At 49.8% G+C, this 16868-nt stretch overlaps 7 protein-coding genes across 7 annotated transcripts; 6 read left to right on the forward strand and 1 right to left on the reverse strand.

Moving 5' to 3' along the window:
• Positions 1–276: 276 nt before the first annotated feature.
• On the forward strand, positions 277–2337 carry An16g03910 (uncharacterized protein; the record flags this gene model as incomplete). Its single annotated transcript, XM_001397665.3, has 3 exons — positions 277–574; positions 666–2187; positions 2238–2337. The coding sequence occupies 3 exons, from the start codon at positions 277–279 to the stop codon at positions 2335–2337; spliced, it is 1920 nt and encodes a 639-aa protein (XP_001397702.1).
• Positions 2338–3120: 783 nt separating this feature from the next.
• An16g03920 (uncharacterized protein) lies at positions 3121–3918 on the forward strand (the record flags this gene model as incomplete). Its single annotated transcript, XM_059745069.1, has 2 exons — positions 3121–3319; positions 3527–3918. 2 exons carry the CDS (start codon positions 3121–3123, stop codon positions 3916–3918), a joined length of 591 nt encoding a protein of 196 aa, XP_059604771.1.
• A 1088-nt stretch (positions 3919–5006) lies between these two features.
• Positions 5007–5665, forward strand: An16g03930 (uncharacterized protein; the record flags this gene model as incomplete). Its single annotated transcript, XM_059745070.1, has 2 exons — positions 5007–5173; positions 5497–5665. The coding sequence occupies 2 exons, from the start codon at positions 5007–5009 to the stop codon at positions 5663–5665; spliced, it is 336 nt and encodes a 111-aa protein (XP_059604772.1).
• A 1257-nt stretch (positions 5666–6922) lies between these two features.
• On the forward strand, positions 6923–7923 carry An16g03940 (uncharacterized protein; the record flags this gene model as incomplete). The annotated part of the gene is made up of 3 exons (XM_059745071.1): positions 6923–7191; positions 7266–7353; positions 7432–7923. 3 exons carry the CDS (start codon positions 6923–6925, stop codon positions 7921–7923), a joined length of 849 nt encoding a protein of 282 aa, XP_059604773.1.
• Positions 7924–9984: 2061 nt separating this feature from the next.
• Positions 9985–11599, reverse strand: An16g03950 (uncharacterized protein; the record flags this gene model as incomplete). The annotated part of the gene is made up of 4 exons (XM_001397669.3): positions 9985–10043; positions 10145–10425; positions 10493–11477; positions 11551–11599. 4 exons carry the CDS (start codon positions 11597–11599, stop codon positions 9985–9987), a joined length of 1374 nt encoding a protein of 457 aa, XP_001397706.3.
• Positions 11600–11880: 281 nt separating this feature from the next.
• An16g03960 (uncharacterized protein) lies at positions 11881–12970 on the forward strand (the record flags this gene model as incomplete). The annotated part of the gene is made up of 2 exons (XM_059745073.1): positions 11881–11987; positions 12154–12970. 2 exons carry the CDS (start codon positions 11881–11883, stop codon positions 12968–12970), a joined length of 924 nt encoding a protein of 307 aa, XP_059604774.1.
• A 733-nt stretch (positions 12971–13703) lies between these two features.
• An16g03970 (hypothetical protein) lies at positions 13704–16217 on the forward strand (the record flags this gene model as incomplete). The annotated part of the gene is made up of 9 exons (XM_059745074.1): positions 13704–13752; positions 13957–14029; positions 14092–14163; positions 14256–14407; positions 14653–14701; positions 15013–15259; positions 15637–15825; positions 15867–15888; positions 15985–16217. The coding sequence occupies 9 exons, from the start codon at positions 13704–13706 to the stop codon at positions 16215–16217; spliced, it is 1086 nt and encodes a 361-aa protein (XP_059604775.1).
• Positions 16218–16868: the final 651 nt, after the last annotated feature.

Raw genomic sequence — 16868 nt, forward strand, 5'->3', positions numbered from 1 at the left:
CGGCCGCCATATTATTAGTCACGCCTTCATTGCCGGTGACGGAGAGGGGACTTGCCTACTTACTCTTCTGATCTGGATTCCACGCTTGAAGTTGTTTCTTCCTACTCCTTTCAACATCATCCCGCTCGGAGTCATTTCTGCGCCCTCTTCGTTCGCCACTCCTTCCCCCATTGCTTGCTCCCATCCTACCATGCAGTTGTCTCGTTTATAGGAGCTCCCCATCCAAGCAACGATACTGTGACCTCTCCAACCTTGCTTCCTTCCTGAACCCCCGCCATGGCTTCGAAAGGAGCTGTCTTGCCTCTTTTGAGGCGCGAATTGCGACCCACTTGGTCGCGACTCTCCAGATCTTGCGCGCCTCTCGCCCCCTTCAACAACTCCGCTCGAATCTCAAACAGTTCCCTCGCAGCGTCCGGCAAGCGTGCCATTCGTCGCACATCGTTCTTCCCGCCAATCCAGGCTCGGGCCTTTTCGCAATCACTATCTCGAAAGCTGACCGATGAGCATGGCAATTTTGATCCGCGACAGTTGGACCGGGAGTCGGATGAGGTCGATGTTTGTATCGTCGGTGGTGGTATGTAGAATGGCCCGGGCCTCTCTCCTTTGGCGGTCAGAGGTATGGCACAGGATTCAGTGACTAACCGACTGTCTTTATCACAAATTAGGCCCTGCTGGTCTGGCTGCTGCCATTCGATTGAAGCAACTCGCCAACGAAGCCGGCAACGAGGAGTTCCGTGTCATTGTGCTGGAAAAGGCCGGTGAACTTGGTGCACACGTCCTTTCGGGTAACGTCCTAGAGCCTACCGCCATGAACGAGTTGTTGCCAGATTGGCTGTCGGAAGACAATCCGTCTCGCTTCGAGAATGTGACTCCGGCGAAGGAGGATAAGATGCGCTTTTTGACTAAAAACTCGTCCATTCCGATCCCTGCGCCGCCACAGATGAACAACCATGGCAACTACATTATCAGTCTGAACGAGCTCACGAAATGGATGGGAGAAAGAGCTGAGGAACTGGGTGTTGAAGTATACCCCGGTTTTGCGGCCAGTGAACTCGTCTACAAGAAGTCGGATGGCTCGGTTCTCGGTGTAGCCACCAATGATTTGGGAGTCGGTCGCGACGGCAAGGCCAAGGACAGCTTTGAGCGGGGAATGGAGTTCCACGCCCGCGTTACCCTTCTTGCTGAGGGTTGCCATGGTAGCTTGACGAAGCAGGTGATCAAGAAGTACGACCTGAGACGCGATAGCCAGCCCCAAACCTACGGTATTGGTGTGAAGGAGATTTGGGAGATTCAACCCGAGAAGTTCAGACCCGGTGAGATCACGCACTCCTTGGGCTACCCCCTTCCCAGCGACACCTATGGTGGTGCGTGGATGTACCATTTTGGCGACAACATGGTTAGTATTGGCTTGGTAGTCGGGTTGGACTACCCGAACCCCTGGCTGTCGCCCTATGGCGAGTTCCAGAAGCTCAAGCACCACCCTCTTTACAAGGAAGTCCTGGAAGGTGGAAAGTGCATCTCCTACGGCGCGCGGGCTTTGAACGAGGGCGGATTCCAGTCGATCCCGAAGTGCGCTTTCCCGGGAGGAGCCCTGATTGGCGATAGTGCCGGTTTCTTGAACGTTCCGAAGATCAAGGGTACCCATTCTGCGATGAAGTCGGCCATGCTTGCTGCTGAGTCCGCTTATGCGGCCCTGCAGGGAAGCTCGGAAGGCTCTGTATTCTTGTTCGACTACGAAGAAGCTCTGCGCAAGTCGTCCATCTGGAAGGAGCTGTACGAGGTGCGTAACATGCGGCCCTCTTTCAGCACGCCACTAGGTCTCTACGGCGGTATCCTGTACTCTGGTCTTGAAGCGTACGTTCTCAAGGGCAAGGCTCCCTGGACTTTGAAGCACCACGGCACGGATGCTGCTGCGACCAAGATGGCGTCTGAATGCAACAAGATCGAGTACCCCAAGCCGGACGGAGTGATCAGCTTCGACATCCTCACCAGCGTCAGCCGCACGGGTACCAACCACGAGGAAGACCAGCCGGTGCATTTGCAGGTGGAAGACTGGGACAAGCACACCGATGTTGCCTGGCCCAAGTACCAGGGTGTCGAGAACCGTTTCTGCCCTGCCGGTGTGTATGAGTACGTGGAGGACGCTAGCAAGCCTCACGGTGTTCGCTTCCAGATCAACTCTCAGAAGTAAGTCAACCCTACATGCTCCTACTGTTTTTCTTGCTAACTGGTCATAGCTGCATTCACTGCAAGACCTGTGATATCAAGGTGCCTACCCAGGATATTAACTGGCAGACTCCTCAAGGTGGAGAGGGCCCGAAGTACTTTATGACTTAGGCCTAGAGTTCTTTCCACACTTACATATTTGTCTTCGCCCTTCATCAGGGTACAAAAAGGATTGAATGGATAAGAGTATCCATTGTGGCGTTGGTTATTAATGTTTGATCATGTTTCATTTCCAGGCCGGTGGATGCCTGTTACGTTATTGCGCGTTGAGCCCGGATAGGGCCTTGTATATATATAGTTGTACTCCATAGTCTGCGGTGACGATGAATTACTGAGTATACCGTTCACTCGGGATATAAAATGTTTTCCTCAGCGTAAGCTGGCTGAATAGCAGCGCACGGATGTCTAGGTAGTGTTTCAAACTGATTGCTGAGGCAGCAAAAAGCAAGTCTGATGCTAGATGTGCTACTATATCACAGCAGTAGTATGCTTTCCAGCACATAGCCTTTCCACGAGCATATACCGTGTATGATGTAACCAACTGCACTGCTAGCACATGCAAATGAGAAGCATTCAGGAACATACTTCCGTAAATACTCCCGAATTCCATCATCCCCCATCACAACCCCCGATGAATCTATTCCCTAACCTCACAACGCCGTCATACAGTCCCTAACCCCCGCAACTACCATGCTCTAAAGCAGCAATCCAGACCGAACCTTCACGAAACCAACTCAAGAAAGAATCTTAATCATCAAAATGGCGCGACACAGTTATAAAAGGCGCGCATCCGTCTCTGAGTCCCAAAACGTAGCTATCAGGCCTACTACGACCAAACTCACCATCACCATCATCATACTACAACAACAGATCAACCACTCCTCAACAGTAAACATGGTCTCCAGTTCTTCAACCAGCATGCCATCAACTCGCACCATTACCACTCCTTCTCCAACCGACGACGATGAAGACGTAGAAGTGGTGTACACCCCCTCCACTTCTTCTACTTCCTCCTCATCCCCTTCATCCATCCGCCTGACGGCCGCCGGAAAATGCAAAGCGGAACTCAAATCCGGCAATATAGGCCTAGAATGTCCCTGCAACAGGGGCGTTTTCCTTCTCTCGCACACAAACGATTTCGGAGATAAATGCGTCGAGTGCGAGCACACCATGGCACATCACAAGGGCGCTGGATCCCAGCGAAAAGGCATTTTCTTCCCCATCCCTTCCCCTCCCCTCTATCTCTACAACCCACACCCACATCCAACCTTCACCAACAATAACAATAAATAATATATAGTAGAAGAACCCCCCAACCCCCGCCACACCACCCTCACCAAACTCATGAACCTAATGGACCTCTACCCCCTCCTCTACGTCCGCGGCATCCCCGACAGCGGTAAAGGAACCGTGAGCCAATTCCGGCGCGATAATTTCATGCTGATGACTCGCGAGCAAGAAGCGCATAGTTTCTTTCTTCCTGTGGATAAACCGCTTGAGGAGTTCGACTCTGAGGAAGATCTCCTCAAGCAGGTTGTTAATTCGTTTAATCGGCTATGTAAAGAACCGCGGTTCTTTTTCCTGGTGCTTTATTTTCTGACCCTGTCGGCGTTTATGGGGGTTCGGTTTCTTGAACTGGTGGTTTTGCCGTATTTGCCGGCTCCGGGGAAGGGGATGAGGGGGTTGAGATAGGAGTCTGGATTGGTATTTTGGCTTCTAGGATAAGTGAGAGAATGTATTGAATGTATGCTCTATAGGAGTGGGTGTTAAGTTAGTATTCAAGAGTATATGTGTTGTAGTAGATAGTTGCTGTAGGGCAGAATATATATATAATTCCCAAAACGGAAAAATCACCACAGAAACCGGTATACTGACGATCAATGATAACCATAACCCAATCGTATTTAACTAAGAATATCTGTTAGGTAGTAACTTACTACTGCATTAACTATGCAGCGACCGAAAAAAGGGGGGCCAACGTGACCGCCAGATGATGATGATCACATGAAAGGGCACAAAAACAAACGACCCTATGACGCCAAGCTCCCGAATGCGAATGCGATGCTTTTTGCCGCTTGCCGAACAAACAAGCAAGCAAGTAAGCAAGCGACAACTAACGCTGACAGCCCATGTGATGTTACCGACCGACTTTTTGTATTTATTTATTCCCCCGTAGTTGCATAGATAATTATTTTGTTGACCTTTCAACTACTACACTTGTGTACAGTAAGCTGATTCTCACTGAAGGGATAGGCAACAGTTTGTACCGACGGAGTGGTACGGGATTATTCTAGTCATGATGTCCTCCGTCCGGCATGTACCCATGGTAAAGTGAAAAGTGAAAAGTGAAAGTAGACTTGAAACGGGATCCATCCCACACCAACCATTCTAATAACAGTAGATATTCCGGGGAGGCTGAAGTTGTAACAAACTTAGACGGAAAGGAAAAAAGTATGGGAAAGGCCACCTGGCCGGATTACGTATTGAAGACGGCTGTAGCCGCTGCCTGCCGACCGACCGAGCGACCGACCGACAGTTGAGTCAAAAAGTCGCGTCGCGGAAGTTTTCCTTTGAAGCTGAGATTTGAGTTGCGCGTTAGGGGAAAAAAAGGTCAGTAGCCTATGACCCTTGTCGAGGCTACTTCCGTCCCCTGCACTAAAATTAATGAATGAACACCGACCGCAGCGCAAGGCTACGATCGGAGGGGGCAAGATTAGTGGATCAAATAGGCTGGTAATGGCCTGAGATCTACTATAAGTTGTCTGGGGTATGTTATTATGATGGTATGGAACTTGGCTGGGAAGCGGCAAATCAAACGCCAAATGAGAGGCGAGAACGGCCTCGCGCGGGATGAACCCCATGACGCGACCGACGACGCGACCGGCGCGTACCGGGATGAGCAGATTCACGACTGGTCAACTTTCCTGGACAAACAGAACGGAAGACTGTGACTCAAGAATGAGATTCATCGATTTGATTAGCCGCTGTTGATGGTAGATAGCTGTGACTGTAGTGTAAGTACTGTGGAATCATCTTGATGATCATCGATGTATCGGGCCCAAACAAAAACAAAAATCTCCTTCCCCCAAAGGGTTTTTGTGTGCCCGGAAGAAATCAATCAGGAAGAGTGAGTGAAAGGGATCGAAGAAATTTTTGTTCAGTTGGCCAGCGCTAAAGCGGCAAGGCAAAAGAAAAGAAAAGAAAAAAAAAGAGAGGGAGTGAAGGGGAAAAAGCCGAGAACAGTAAGGCGGCATGATTGGTAGACTGAAGAATGGATGGACTGGAAAGTGGGTCAGAGTTATCAGTTGCAGGAGCGACGCGGACTGGCTGGGGAGATGAGTGGCTGCAGGCCTGCAACCCCAGCGTAAGGGGGGCGACAGCCAACGAGAACGGGCGCAGGCGTGATGAGTGGAGTCGCCGATCAACAAACCAGAGATGACGGAATGGCGCTTGGCCACCCAAGAGCCGCTAGTGGAGGCGCTAACACGCAGCGAGCAGTGCCAGAGCGGCCACTTCCATGGGTGAAAATAGGTGAAAGCGACTCACTCGTCGCTGCTTTTGCCGCCGCCGCCGGGCCCAGCCCCCCCTGACGCCAGCTGCGCCCGGGCGCTGTGACTCAGCCTATATAAAGGCCCAACCTCCCACTTTCCTGTCGCTGTTGGAATTTTTGATCCTGGTCTTGGCACCGCCCGGAAAGCCATACTGTCCTCTCTTCCCGCCCGCCATCCTCCCCTCCCCTCCCTATACTCTCTCTCCACACTCACGTACGGTTTGCAGAGATTACTGCTGATATCAGCTGTTTATATCTCTGCTAACAACCTGCTGGAATCTAAACATTTTCCGGGAAGAAGATTTTTAGGAAGCCAAGAAAAGAAAAAGAGTATCAAATAGGGAAAGAAAAATTCTTTTCTCTTCCCTTTCTCTTTTCTCTTTCTGACTCCACCGTTATCAGTCCCCGTTACTGAAACAGGAAGTTTGCAGCCTCAGGTGTGCATCTTCGCCACTCTCTCTCCAAATCGCAGATAGACATTCCCAATTCATACAAAAACCAAAGAAAAGCAAACAAAACACACGCACCTTCCTCCCCTCAAAAAAAGTTGTGTCATCTACCACAAAAAAAAAACAACGTGCTTTTTCTGTCACTTCACACTCCCTTCCTCTTCTGCACTTGTTCACTTACTTGACCCATAAGTCTGTGAACGCTGCTGCTCTTGAGTTAATCTCCCTAGAAAACACTTCACTGTGCTTTTCTAGTCCCCTGGTTGTTGCCCTTATTCCCTTACCTCCATTCATCCTATCCTCCTTCCGCGGCGGCTTTTTGTCATCGCCTGTCACATACCTTTGCACTCCACCTTGACTTCATTCCGTTTCGTCTTCGAAACGGTTTATCGCTTGGATCCCAAGGCAGTATTGCTGCAGGGGAGACATTGACTTGTCCATCTCCCGCAAAGGGTACGTTGTTCTCTTCACTTGGCTTTGACCTCACGTGTATTGCCTATCTCAGGCAAACACTTCAGGAAACCTGTTGCTCTTTTGAGTCTTCCTGAGCGTCATCTCCATTTGCCACTCACCTTGTCTGTCCTCTCTTGACTGACTTTGAGTTCTGCGTCTTCACAGACTGCTATCTGAAAAAAGCTTTTCTATTATCTCAGCGTCGGCTGGTTTACGGCTCGAGTACTCCACTACTCACGTCGCGATGGATTCTCTTACGACCCATCCTTCTACCGCGCAGCAGGCCCGGGCCTTCACTTCCCCCGCTTCTCTGTCCTTCCCCGGTGGTGCCGGCGATTTGACTCCGCCTTCCGATAAAGACGGGAACATGGCGATGGCTCAGGGTGCGAATGGGATGATGAACGGTCAGCAGCAGGGAGGAAATGCCACTAATGGCAACGGGGTGGCGCCCGCAACTCCAGCTGCGACTCCCGGTGCCAACACTCCGGGAAGTGGCATTGTGCCTACGTTGCAGTGAGTATACTCTTGCTGTCTCTACTTCTGGGTCACCAGATTACTGAACAATGATCTCTCTTTCTTCTTTAAAGAAACATTGTCGCGACGGTCAACCTTGACTGTCGTCTGGACTTGAAAACGATCGCACTCCACGCAAGAAATGCGGAGTACAACCCTAAGGTATTACTTTCCACACCTCCCTGTGCTTGATATGTCAGGGCATAGTGTGGCTGAACTGTTCTTTTTTTCTTCCAATAGCGTTTCGCGGCCGTGATCATGCGTATCCGAGAGCCGAAGACGACCGCTTTGATCTTCGCCTCGGGCAAGATGGTGGTTACTGGTGCCAAGTCGGAGGATGACTCCAAGCTGGCTTCCAGAAAGTACGCGCGTATCATCCAGAAGCTTGGTTTCAATGCCAAGTTCACGGATTTCAAGATCCAGAACATCGTGGGTTCTTGCGATATCAAGTTCCCCATCCGCCTGGAGGGTTTGGCCAGTCGCCATCACAACTTCAGTTCCTACGAACCTGAGTTGTTCCCCGGTCTTATCTACCGCATGATGAAGCCTAAGATCGTACTGCTTATCTTCGTCAGTGGAAAGATCGTCCTCACTGGTGCTAAGGTCCGTGAGGAGATCTACCAGGCGTTCGAACTGATCTATCCTGTGCTTTCGGGTATGCATCGCTCTCCTCGCTTCGGATCTGAAGTGGACCTCTTGCTAACCAGCTGTAAAGATTTCCGTAAAGTCTAAAAGGGCATCGCCTTTCTCAGGAAGATCTCGACCACCTCGTCCTTCCCATCTTCATCAACTTGTATTAACACTCGGCTTTTCCCCTTGCACTGGCCCGCGAGGTTGTACTATGAACGGACAACGCGCTTCAACCCAGCACGGCTGATGCTTTTTTTTCTGTTCCGATTTTCTTTTTTTCCTTCTACACCTTTGCACATCACGATTTTCATGCTAGCATCTGTACGGCGTTCGAGCGATTGGTCTCTATTATCTTTTTTTCCTTCCTGTTTCAACAAACAAAGTGTCTCACCATCTTAGATAGTCGCACACCGCAGATTCAAGGGGGCGGTACTGTGCGCTGGTCGAATGGTTGCCTCCTTCTAATTATTGGTTTTCTGTTCTTTGCCTATTGGCAGTGACCCTCGAGTGATGGCCAAGGTTATCGCTCGAGGTGGTTCGGACCTCCGAGGACTTGCTTGCTATTGATTCGGAGGGTTAACTCTCAAGCTCAAGCACCCAAAAAAATCTTTCGTGTTTATTGTTCTAGATCGCTACGCTCTGCTACGGAAGTGGATGAAATAAACTGGGAGAATGAAGGATGGGCGCGTGCCCAGGTTCCAAATAGTGGCATAATCATTTTTTGACTATTGCTTAGTCCTCTTGTGGGTAGAAAATGAACTTGAGACATGCATGCATCTGGGTTTGCTCCAGTGTCATATGATGTAGCACGGCAGTGTGAAACTGTCGGACATTAATCTTAAATCTGTGTAGCTTGATAGTCTATAGTTTAATTAAGTCTTGGCCAATGTCTTATTTAAGTGTGTACCTGATTCCTGATAGATAAACACTGCGGACGGGACCCTTGCATGAACCAATTCCCCGTGATTTGGGGTATCCCCACCGTTCTTCCTGAAACAATGGGTGGTACATTACTGATGTCATGCCACTAAACCTGTCTGGCTGTATGTAGTACTTCGCGTGTAGGACTTCATGTGTGTTTGACATTCGGTCGGTGCTGTTGATTCAAATGAAGAAAAGCTCTAGTTTAGTGTACTCTTATCCTTGACTTTCTTTCCATCTAAATATGTTTGTTTCTATTTGGGGCAATAAATGTAATGGGATATGTATCTGTAGCAGTCGGTGCTTGTTTCGTTTGCTAACCAGCTAGACGAATATGATGATGCTAGCAAGTATCACCGTAGTTCTCTACTTAGTGGTAAGTATTATGTATTCTTGTTTTAATTGCTTGGTTCCATACTGATTATCTTTTTTCGTTTTTGTCAGCATCGATCAGGAGGTACCTTACCCATCTATATATCATTTGGTTAGCATACACATATCAGAAAGGGCGATGTAACTCAATTCAACTAGAAGGATGGACTTAGGTTGTGTGTAGAGGTGACGGAAGAACCATAAAGTCGTCGGACGTCCTGTAAAGCCAACCATATCTGTAACAGGTTGTCCTCTGAAAAGGCGTGGGATATCGAACACATGCTCGCACTTCCCAGTCAGGTGGTGGCACTCGGGACATATCTCCGGGTCAGGCCCGATGGTAAGGGGGGGGGGAAATGCCATGTTTGAAGGGACAATCTATCTCGACTAACCCTGATTTGAAATTTGCACTGCATCCTTGAAAAGACATGGCGCAGATAGATGGGAGTTTGGCTGGAGGCTTCAAAAGAAGTAGGAGGGTTGGTGAGCGAGAGACGATAAGTGAACTAGATGGTCAGCTGTGTTGTCAGTAATGGATGAAGGGAACCTTTCTATTAGCGGGTGACTTGTCTGGATACTTGGAGCAAAAAGCTCTAATCTTTGTTTTTAGCAGGATTGTCGACGGATTTCAGGGAGAGAGAGGGGCGATTGTGAGGTTTCATTCCGACAGAGGTGATATGACTACAGTCGAGTACATTTTCCAATTCGCTTCCTTGCGTGGTTGATAGATATACTAGAAAGGCAGTAACTGCCCATCCTGCTTAGGCAAGGACTCTCTACCTTGAATGTGAATTCATGTACTATCACCTTGGGTGTTAGTTTACTGGACGGATGTATTCCCATGTCTTGCAGTTGAACTGCCCAGTTTTCCTAGGATCGAGCCAGATGATGTCTCGAAATCTCCATTTCATCCGACCACATACCTTCCACTGCATATTTACACCATCGATATATACCGCCTAGTGAGGTCTACGGAACAGCAAACTCTAATCTATAGGCACGTACCACTTATTTTTCCCTCACAACAAACTGCCCCTCTTCGCCTTTCTCGTCTTCAACAACTCATCCATCAACCGCATCCCCTTCGGTCCCGAGCGACTGCCATCCTCGGTTCCATCAAACTCACTCTCCGGCACTGCAGCAGGCCACTTCCACAAGTCCTGCAGTGCAGGCTCCAGCTTACCTTCCAGCGCGTCGACGATCTTGTCGCCCAGCACGGGGAGGAACTTGTATCCATGACCACTGCCGCCTGTAGCGAGGAAGAGACCAGGATGGTCGGGGTGGTAGGTTATGATGAAGTCGCCCTTGGGGCTGTGCCAATCACAAATGTTAGTCAGGCATTCAATCGGAGACAGCTGAATATGACAAGGGCACTCACGTATCAGTATACCAGCAGATGCGAGTCTCAGCGAACGGCCGATCCGCAAAGGAGGGAATCAGCTCCTTCAAAGCCTCCCGGAATGCTTTTTCGCCTTCAGCAGGAATAGGAACTCCCTTCTCTGGCAGACTGACTTTCATTCTCTTTCCTTCATCCTGGGCGGTGCCAGGAACCGGGACCTGGACGGGGTTAACGTAACCGTATGCATGTCGGGCGATCTTGAGCATGTTGTTCCGCGGCGGGATGATGAAGATGCCCGTCGCGAAGTTGAGAATCGTAGGCATATGCTCGAACCGCTTCTGTTCTTCGTCCGAAATGCGGATGTATGCGATTGCTTGACCGGTCTGGACGGTTCGACCGCGTAGATCGACGAGCTTGGCGGTCCAGGCTCCTGTTGCGAGAATGACAAGGTCGGCTGTTAGGGATGATCCGTCGGCAAGGTTGACGCCAGTGACTCTGTTGGACTTGTCGTTGCTATATTGGAGACTGCTCACGTCGCCGGTCTTGAAGATCACTTTGCCTTCTTGGTCCAGACGCTGCTTGGTGTACCGGACACCCGCTTCAGCGTCGGACCAGCCTGAGCCCCAGTTCACGTAGCCTCCTTCGACGCTGAGATTCACTCCGTAGGCCGGGGCGGCACGTGCGACGTCCTCGCGAGTGGGGAGGAGCTCGACATCTTGACCGGGGATTTGCTTGACGTTTTCGTAGCTCTTGTTGGCGTAGTCGCGGGCATTGGTACTACCGGGAGGGTAGACCAGGAGGAGACCGTTCTGGGTGTAACGGCCTTCCTTGCCCCAGTCGGTGTTGCGCCAGAGATCGAGAGCCTCAGCGGCGAGTTTGGCGTAGTGTGGTTGGGAGTAGTCGGCACGAACGATGCGAGAGGAGTCGACGGAGGAGCCATGCGGGTTGGGGATTATTGGGGAGGCTTCCAGGAGGGTGATTTGGGAGTTGGGATGGCGGTGCGAGAGGGAGAGAGCCGTAGATACTGGATTGAATGAGCAATCTAGCTCATGCTGAAAACCCGGGGAAATGGGTGCGGTGTGTGTGGTGCGACTTACGGCCGAAGACCCCTCCGCCGACGATAAGGATGTTGGCGGGGAGTGACATGTTGCGGGCGGAGGAGCAATAATCTATGAAGGAAAATGGAGAAGTGAACGGGATAACTTGAGAGGAGGTCGACTTCCAAGAGATGAGGGGAAATAAGAGGCTATATAGTTGGTGGTATGATTTGGAGATGCAGCGATAACGGCGCATTGGCAAATCAAATTAACAAGCCCGTGCCTGATTGTCTTGGCGGTCGGTGTCCGATCTTTTTGGGTTTCTCCAACTTCTCCATCTTTTCCTCCCACCTCCGCATCTTATTCTACATCACTCCAGTCGCCGCAACCATGAGCGCACCACGGGTCGGGCGAGCAGCGCTGAAGAAGGCCAAGTTGCCTGCTTCTGCTTCTGCTTCCAAGCCAGCGCCTCGATTCCCAGTGGCAGACGGCACCGGGTTAGTCTCATCGACTCCGCATTGCCCGTGTCTCTCTTTGTCAGTCACAACCTGTTGACGCCTACTGACTTACTGTAATGTGCAGACCCAAAACCCTACCTAAACGCGCCAACCAACACCTCAAGGATCTCCCTTCCACGCCCCCGTCCGCCCCCGTCTCGCCCAGAGTCATGACCATCTTCGGCGTCAGCGCCCTCACTCTCAGCACCTACATCGGCTACCTCTATGCCTCCTACCGTCGCGAAGTCACTCAATCGCAATCCCTCTCTGTCCCCCACGATGTTTCCGACCGCTACAACCACACCGCACGCACCTTCGACGCAGACGTCGAAATGTCCGAGAAAGTCATGCGCATGGGCTCCAAGCGCGCAGACCTGATCAGTCGCGCACGCGGCGACGTCCTCGAAGTCAGCTGCGGTACCGGCCGAAACCTCCAGTATTATGAACTCGGGCAGCGGAGGGGACTGGATAGCAAGGGACGCGCAGGCATGCATGGATGTCGGTCCGTAACATTTGTGGATTTGAGTCCGGAGATGGTGGAGATTACGAAGGCCAAGTTTGCGAAACAGTTCCCGGAGCATGAGGTGCCGGTGAATTTCGAAGTACAGGATGCCGCAGGCGTGCCTAGGCGTCCGGTTGATCCGTCACGGAAGGGTGATGAGGGTTATTATGATACGGTGGTGCAGACCATGGGGCTTTGTTCGATGCCGGATCCCGTGGGCACGTTGCGCCATCTGGGGACGGTTGTTGAGCCGAATAAGGGAGAGATCTTGTTGTTGGAGCACGGGCGGTCCCACTATGATTGGCTCAACCGCATCTTGGATAATTTGGCGTCGGCGCATGCGGATAGGCATGGGTGTTGGTGGAATCGGGATATTGGGAAGATCGTGCGGGATAGTGGGTTGGAGGTGGTGGAGGAGAAACGCTGGCATTTTGGGACGACGTGGAAGTATGTCTTGCGGCCGGCGAGGACGGAGAAGTGATGGTGTCGAGGATGTCACTTGTATATTAGCTAGTTCATGATAGACTTGGATGACTGGATGTATTTGTAAATATGCATGGCGGGTATTATAATTATCACTATATAATAGACAGTTTGGGTCACAATGTGAAGATGACTTGCGTATTTACTCGCTACTATTCACCTTAACTGTAGTAGCTGTACCTTGTAGCTCAAGTAAATAATGAATGTCGGTTATACGTGAAATATGAGGTAAGTATAATACTATGATCATAGCAGTGATTTGACCAGTGACGTCCTCGAATGGAAACATGAACATACATCTAATCCAACCAAGGTACTACAGTCACTGAAACACCAAACCACTATTCCACTCCCAGTTCTTGTCCATGCACTACTATAATTCCCCAAACTATATTTAACCATCACTAATATTGAACTCTAACTCATTACCCGACAACCAACATGATATCCCACCACCCATGCCCCCCAGTCACGCGACGCGAACACATCACCCCCCAAAGAAAGAACTACATCACCGGGCCAACAATCCCAACCCAGAACCGGTGTCGAAGGAGACCAACAAAACCATGGTTTGACCCGATCACCTGAGACGATAGAAGCAATAGATCGTCGAGGTGAAGTCAAGATGGCGTTGTTGTTACGAAGATGCTCTGGATCTGCGGGGTAGTATAGATGTGTTGGCCTGATTCTGCACGCACTAGACTACATGGAGGCTAGGCTGGGCTGGGCTTATGCTTACGCTACTAAATTATTTTTTTCCTTTGTACCTGTGCGATGATTGTAAGTATGTATGTCCCCTCACAGGATACAGTGTATATATTATATACTATGTGAGTATTGTAGGTGTATGTGGGATAGAGTTTATGTGTGTATCGTGGTGAAGGAGGGGCGGAGAATATTTTCTGTTTGTTTGTGACAGTGTTGTGCAGGTATTGATGGATATATTGAAGTTTGGGGGTGGTTAGGTACATGCTTTAGATGTAGGGAGGGAGGGAGGGGAACATGCGGTCTATTATTGGGGTGAGGATTATTTACTTCGCGTTGAAAGGCACGGAAAGTGAGTACTAGCCACTAACTGGTCAGTGTTCCGAGGGCCCTGATCTAGACTACTATGTATAGCATTCTAAAATTCAGGAGTGATATACTCCGGCTGACGCTTGCTTCTCATGCCGTTTATTCTTCACATAAACGGTATGTCAAATAGATCGATACATCAGTGTCTGTGAATACGAGAGCTGAATAGTGGGACAGACCCATCACCAAGTACCGTGCATGAAATCCAGACGATCTGTGCACCGACAAAAGCTGAAGAGGTGGGATGATGATGCCGATGACGATACACAACTTCAATTCCAACCTGTCTGTCCTGTATCCAGCTGCAGATGCTGCCCGCCACGGAAGAGTGGAGATAAAGTACATACATACATTGCAGCATGTGAGTTGTACGACTTCCCTTCCCTCTACCCACCCCCCGTCTGCCTCCCATCCTCTCCCGTCCATCTGCATTGCATTCCCTGGACTGCAGGAACTATGACAATTGCATACGTACAATGATGAATGCATGGTGGAGTGAGGTGGAGTTGGGAAAGGGTGGCTGTGACTGATTGACCCATTGTCTTGTCTGCATTGTTTCTCTGTAAAGAACATACCTGGAACAATTGATAACACTTTTATCCCTAGGCAACGAGATGGAGATAACGAGTTACATATCTAGCAGGCAACAAGACAGGTAAACTAACTATGGAGTATGAAGATGAAACTGGAATGATTCATATCGTTGGTGATGGTGACTCAGATGATTGGTGAACCGTCATCTATCGCATAAGGTTGGTGATCCCTTGCTGAGATGTGATACATCGCCCACGATATCGCGATCTACAGTGAGAGAGGCAGATAATAATTACTGTGTCTGTGTGTGTACACACACATACACACACATCGCATAGCTGAAGCCATATACTCCGTATTCTCTCTGCACTGATCACCACTATCTACAAGAGACTGGCCAGCTCCCATGCTACTGCATAATGTGCATGACAGCCTCGTCGCGGTATCCCAAAACCCACCCTCCCAGCCAAGGCCTGGAGTGGCGAGGCCCGGGTTCCATGCAGAAAGGCGCGCGCTGTGCCCTTTGTCCAGCTCTCGTCTTAGCGCGACCTCTCATCCATCCGATTGGGTCCTATTCCAATCTTCTAGACGACCCGGCATCTACTCCACTGCCGCCGATCTGATTCGCTATAGGCTCCAAACGGCGACGCTAGGAACGATTATCCTTGGGACCGCGGTTGTAGGTGGAGCTACGTGTACACCCTGATTCGTTGCGTTTTTGCCTGCCTCCATTTCTCCTACGAAGTTAGTGCATAAGTCAGTAACTTGGAAGGCTAGCGCCTGCAGCAGCGCTATGCGCTAGTGTAAGGCTCTTATGTGTAGTCTAGTGCTCTTCCTTCCTTTCATTTTTTTTTTTTTACCCATTTTTTCTTTTTCGGTGGTGTGTGTGTCCCTTTTTTTTCTGTCCCAAGGTTTGGTCCTGCTTTTCGAGTCCTAGCACTAGGCGCCCATGGCCAACACACTTCACACCCACTTGTCATGGACCAAAGCATTCCTTCAAGCTAGGCAGATGAAGTACCATGGAAGGTGTTAAAGCTATGATGCATCTACCCGTAGGTGGTTGCCGCCGTTTTGCCGTCACGGTGGGAGGGGACACAGTATATCCCATTGTACTTTAAGTTGTTGCCCCGTAGTTTAGACAAAACGACCGAGCAGGAGACTTGTAACTTGTTCGAGGCTAGAGAAAAGAAGAAACATCAAATCCGATGGTCCCAAAAAATGGTCCGATTTTCGCGGAATCTGTCGGTGAGAAAAAGAAAACAAATAAACAACTACTCCGATTTTAGTCTGGAAGTCAGAAACTGGGCTGTAAGTAGTAAGTCAGTCAGTAGGTCGGTCGCCTTGATCGCGGGATAAGGATGGCTTGTTTGTTTCTGTCTATCTATCAGAAAAATTTCTGCGCAGCAACCAGGTCCCAAGGCGCTCTAGTGAGCTGCAGGTTAGCCAGCAGTAGCTACCCGATTCGCCCTCCCTGGATTGACTCCACGGAGCATACTCCATTATGGAGTCCATGCAGAACCTCAGTTGATCACGGTCTCCTCCGCCAATCACCATCGCGGGCTTTCATTCTGGTCGTCATAGACACATGGTTGGTTCCACCGTACTTTTTGCCCCTTCAGTCCATCGGCCGTGTTTAGTTTCGCTTCTCGCCCATCTTTCGCCCTCCGCCGGTGTCCTTCCCAGTGTGTCCAGTTGACGCTCTTTTTTTTTTCTTGCTGGAGGTTGCTTTGGTCGCGACACACGGACGTTTCTTTCATTTTGGGGATGGGAATTGGGATAAAGCGGTGTAGATGTCTACATCCTCTAGTCTCTTCTTAGTAGATTGTATTCAATCTTCCGACTGTGGGGGGTTGCTAAAGGGTAAGAGATAGATCCAAAAGCAGCGACATCAATCCCCTAGAATGGAATAACAAAAACAAGACACATCTTCAATTTTGAATTTTGAATTTTTTTTTGTTTTTTTTATTTTTCTTTTCGTTTTTTCCCTTTCATGGAGGGAATCGGAGGGGGGGGCACACCAGTTCCAGTTCCCTTCCCGGCATTCCTGGAAATCCCCAATAAAATCAACCCCCCCATCGTGCGTCGGACCAATAATCGCCACCCTAAAACATCCACCCGTTTTTGCCCATTTTAATTTTCAACCGGGGCGCAAAAGAGAGAGAAGAGGAAGAAAAAAGAAATTTTTTTCTTTTTGAAAGGTGGAAACCATCTCATTCAAACTTATCCCAACTTGAACATATCCACCTCACGGAACGGATTCCTCAGGCTTCGTGCCTTCCTATTGTATT

Source organism: Aspergillus niger (assembly GCF_000002855.4).
Source record: "Aspergillus niger supercontig An16".
In the NCBI taxonomy this organism is placed as follows: domain Eukaryota; kingdom Fungi; phylum Ascomycota; class Eurotiomycetes; order Eurotiales; family Aspergillaceae; genus Aspergillus; species Aspergillus niger.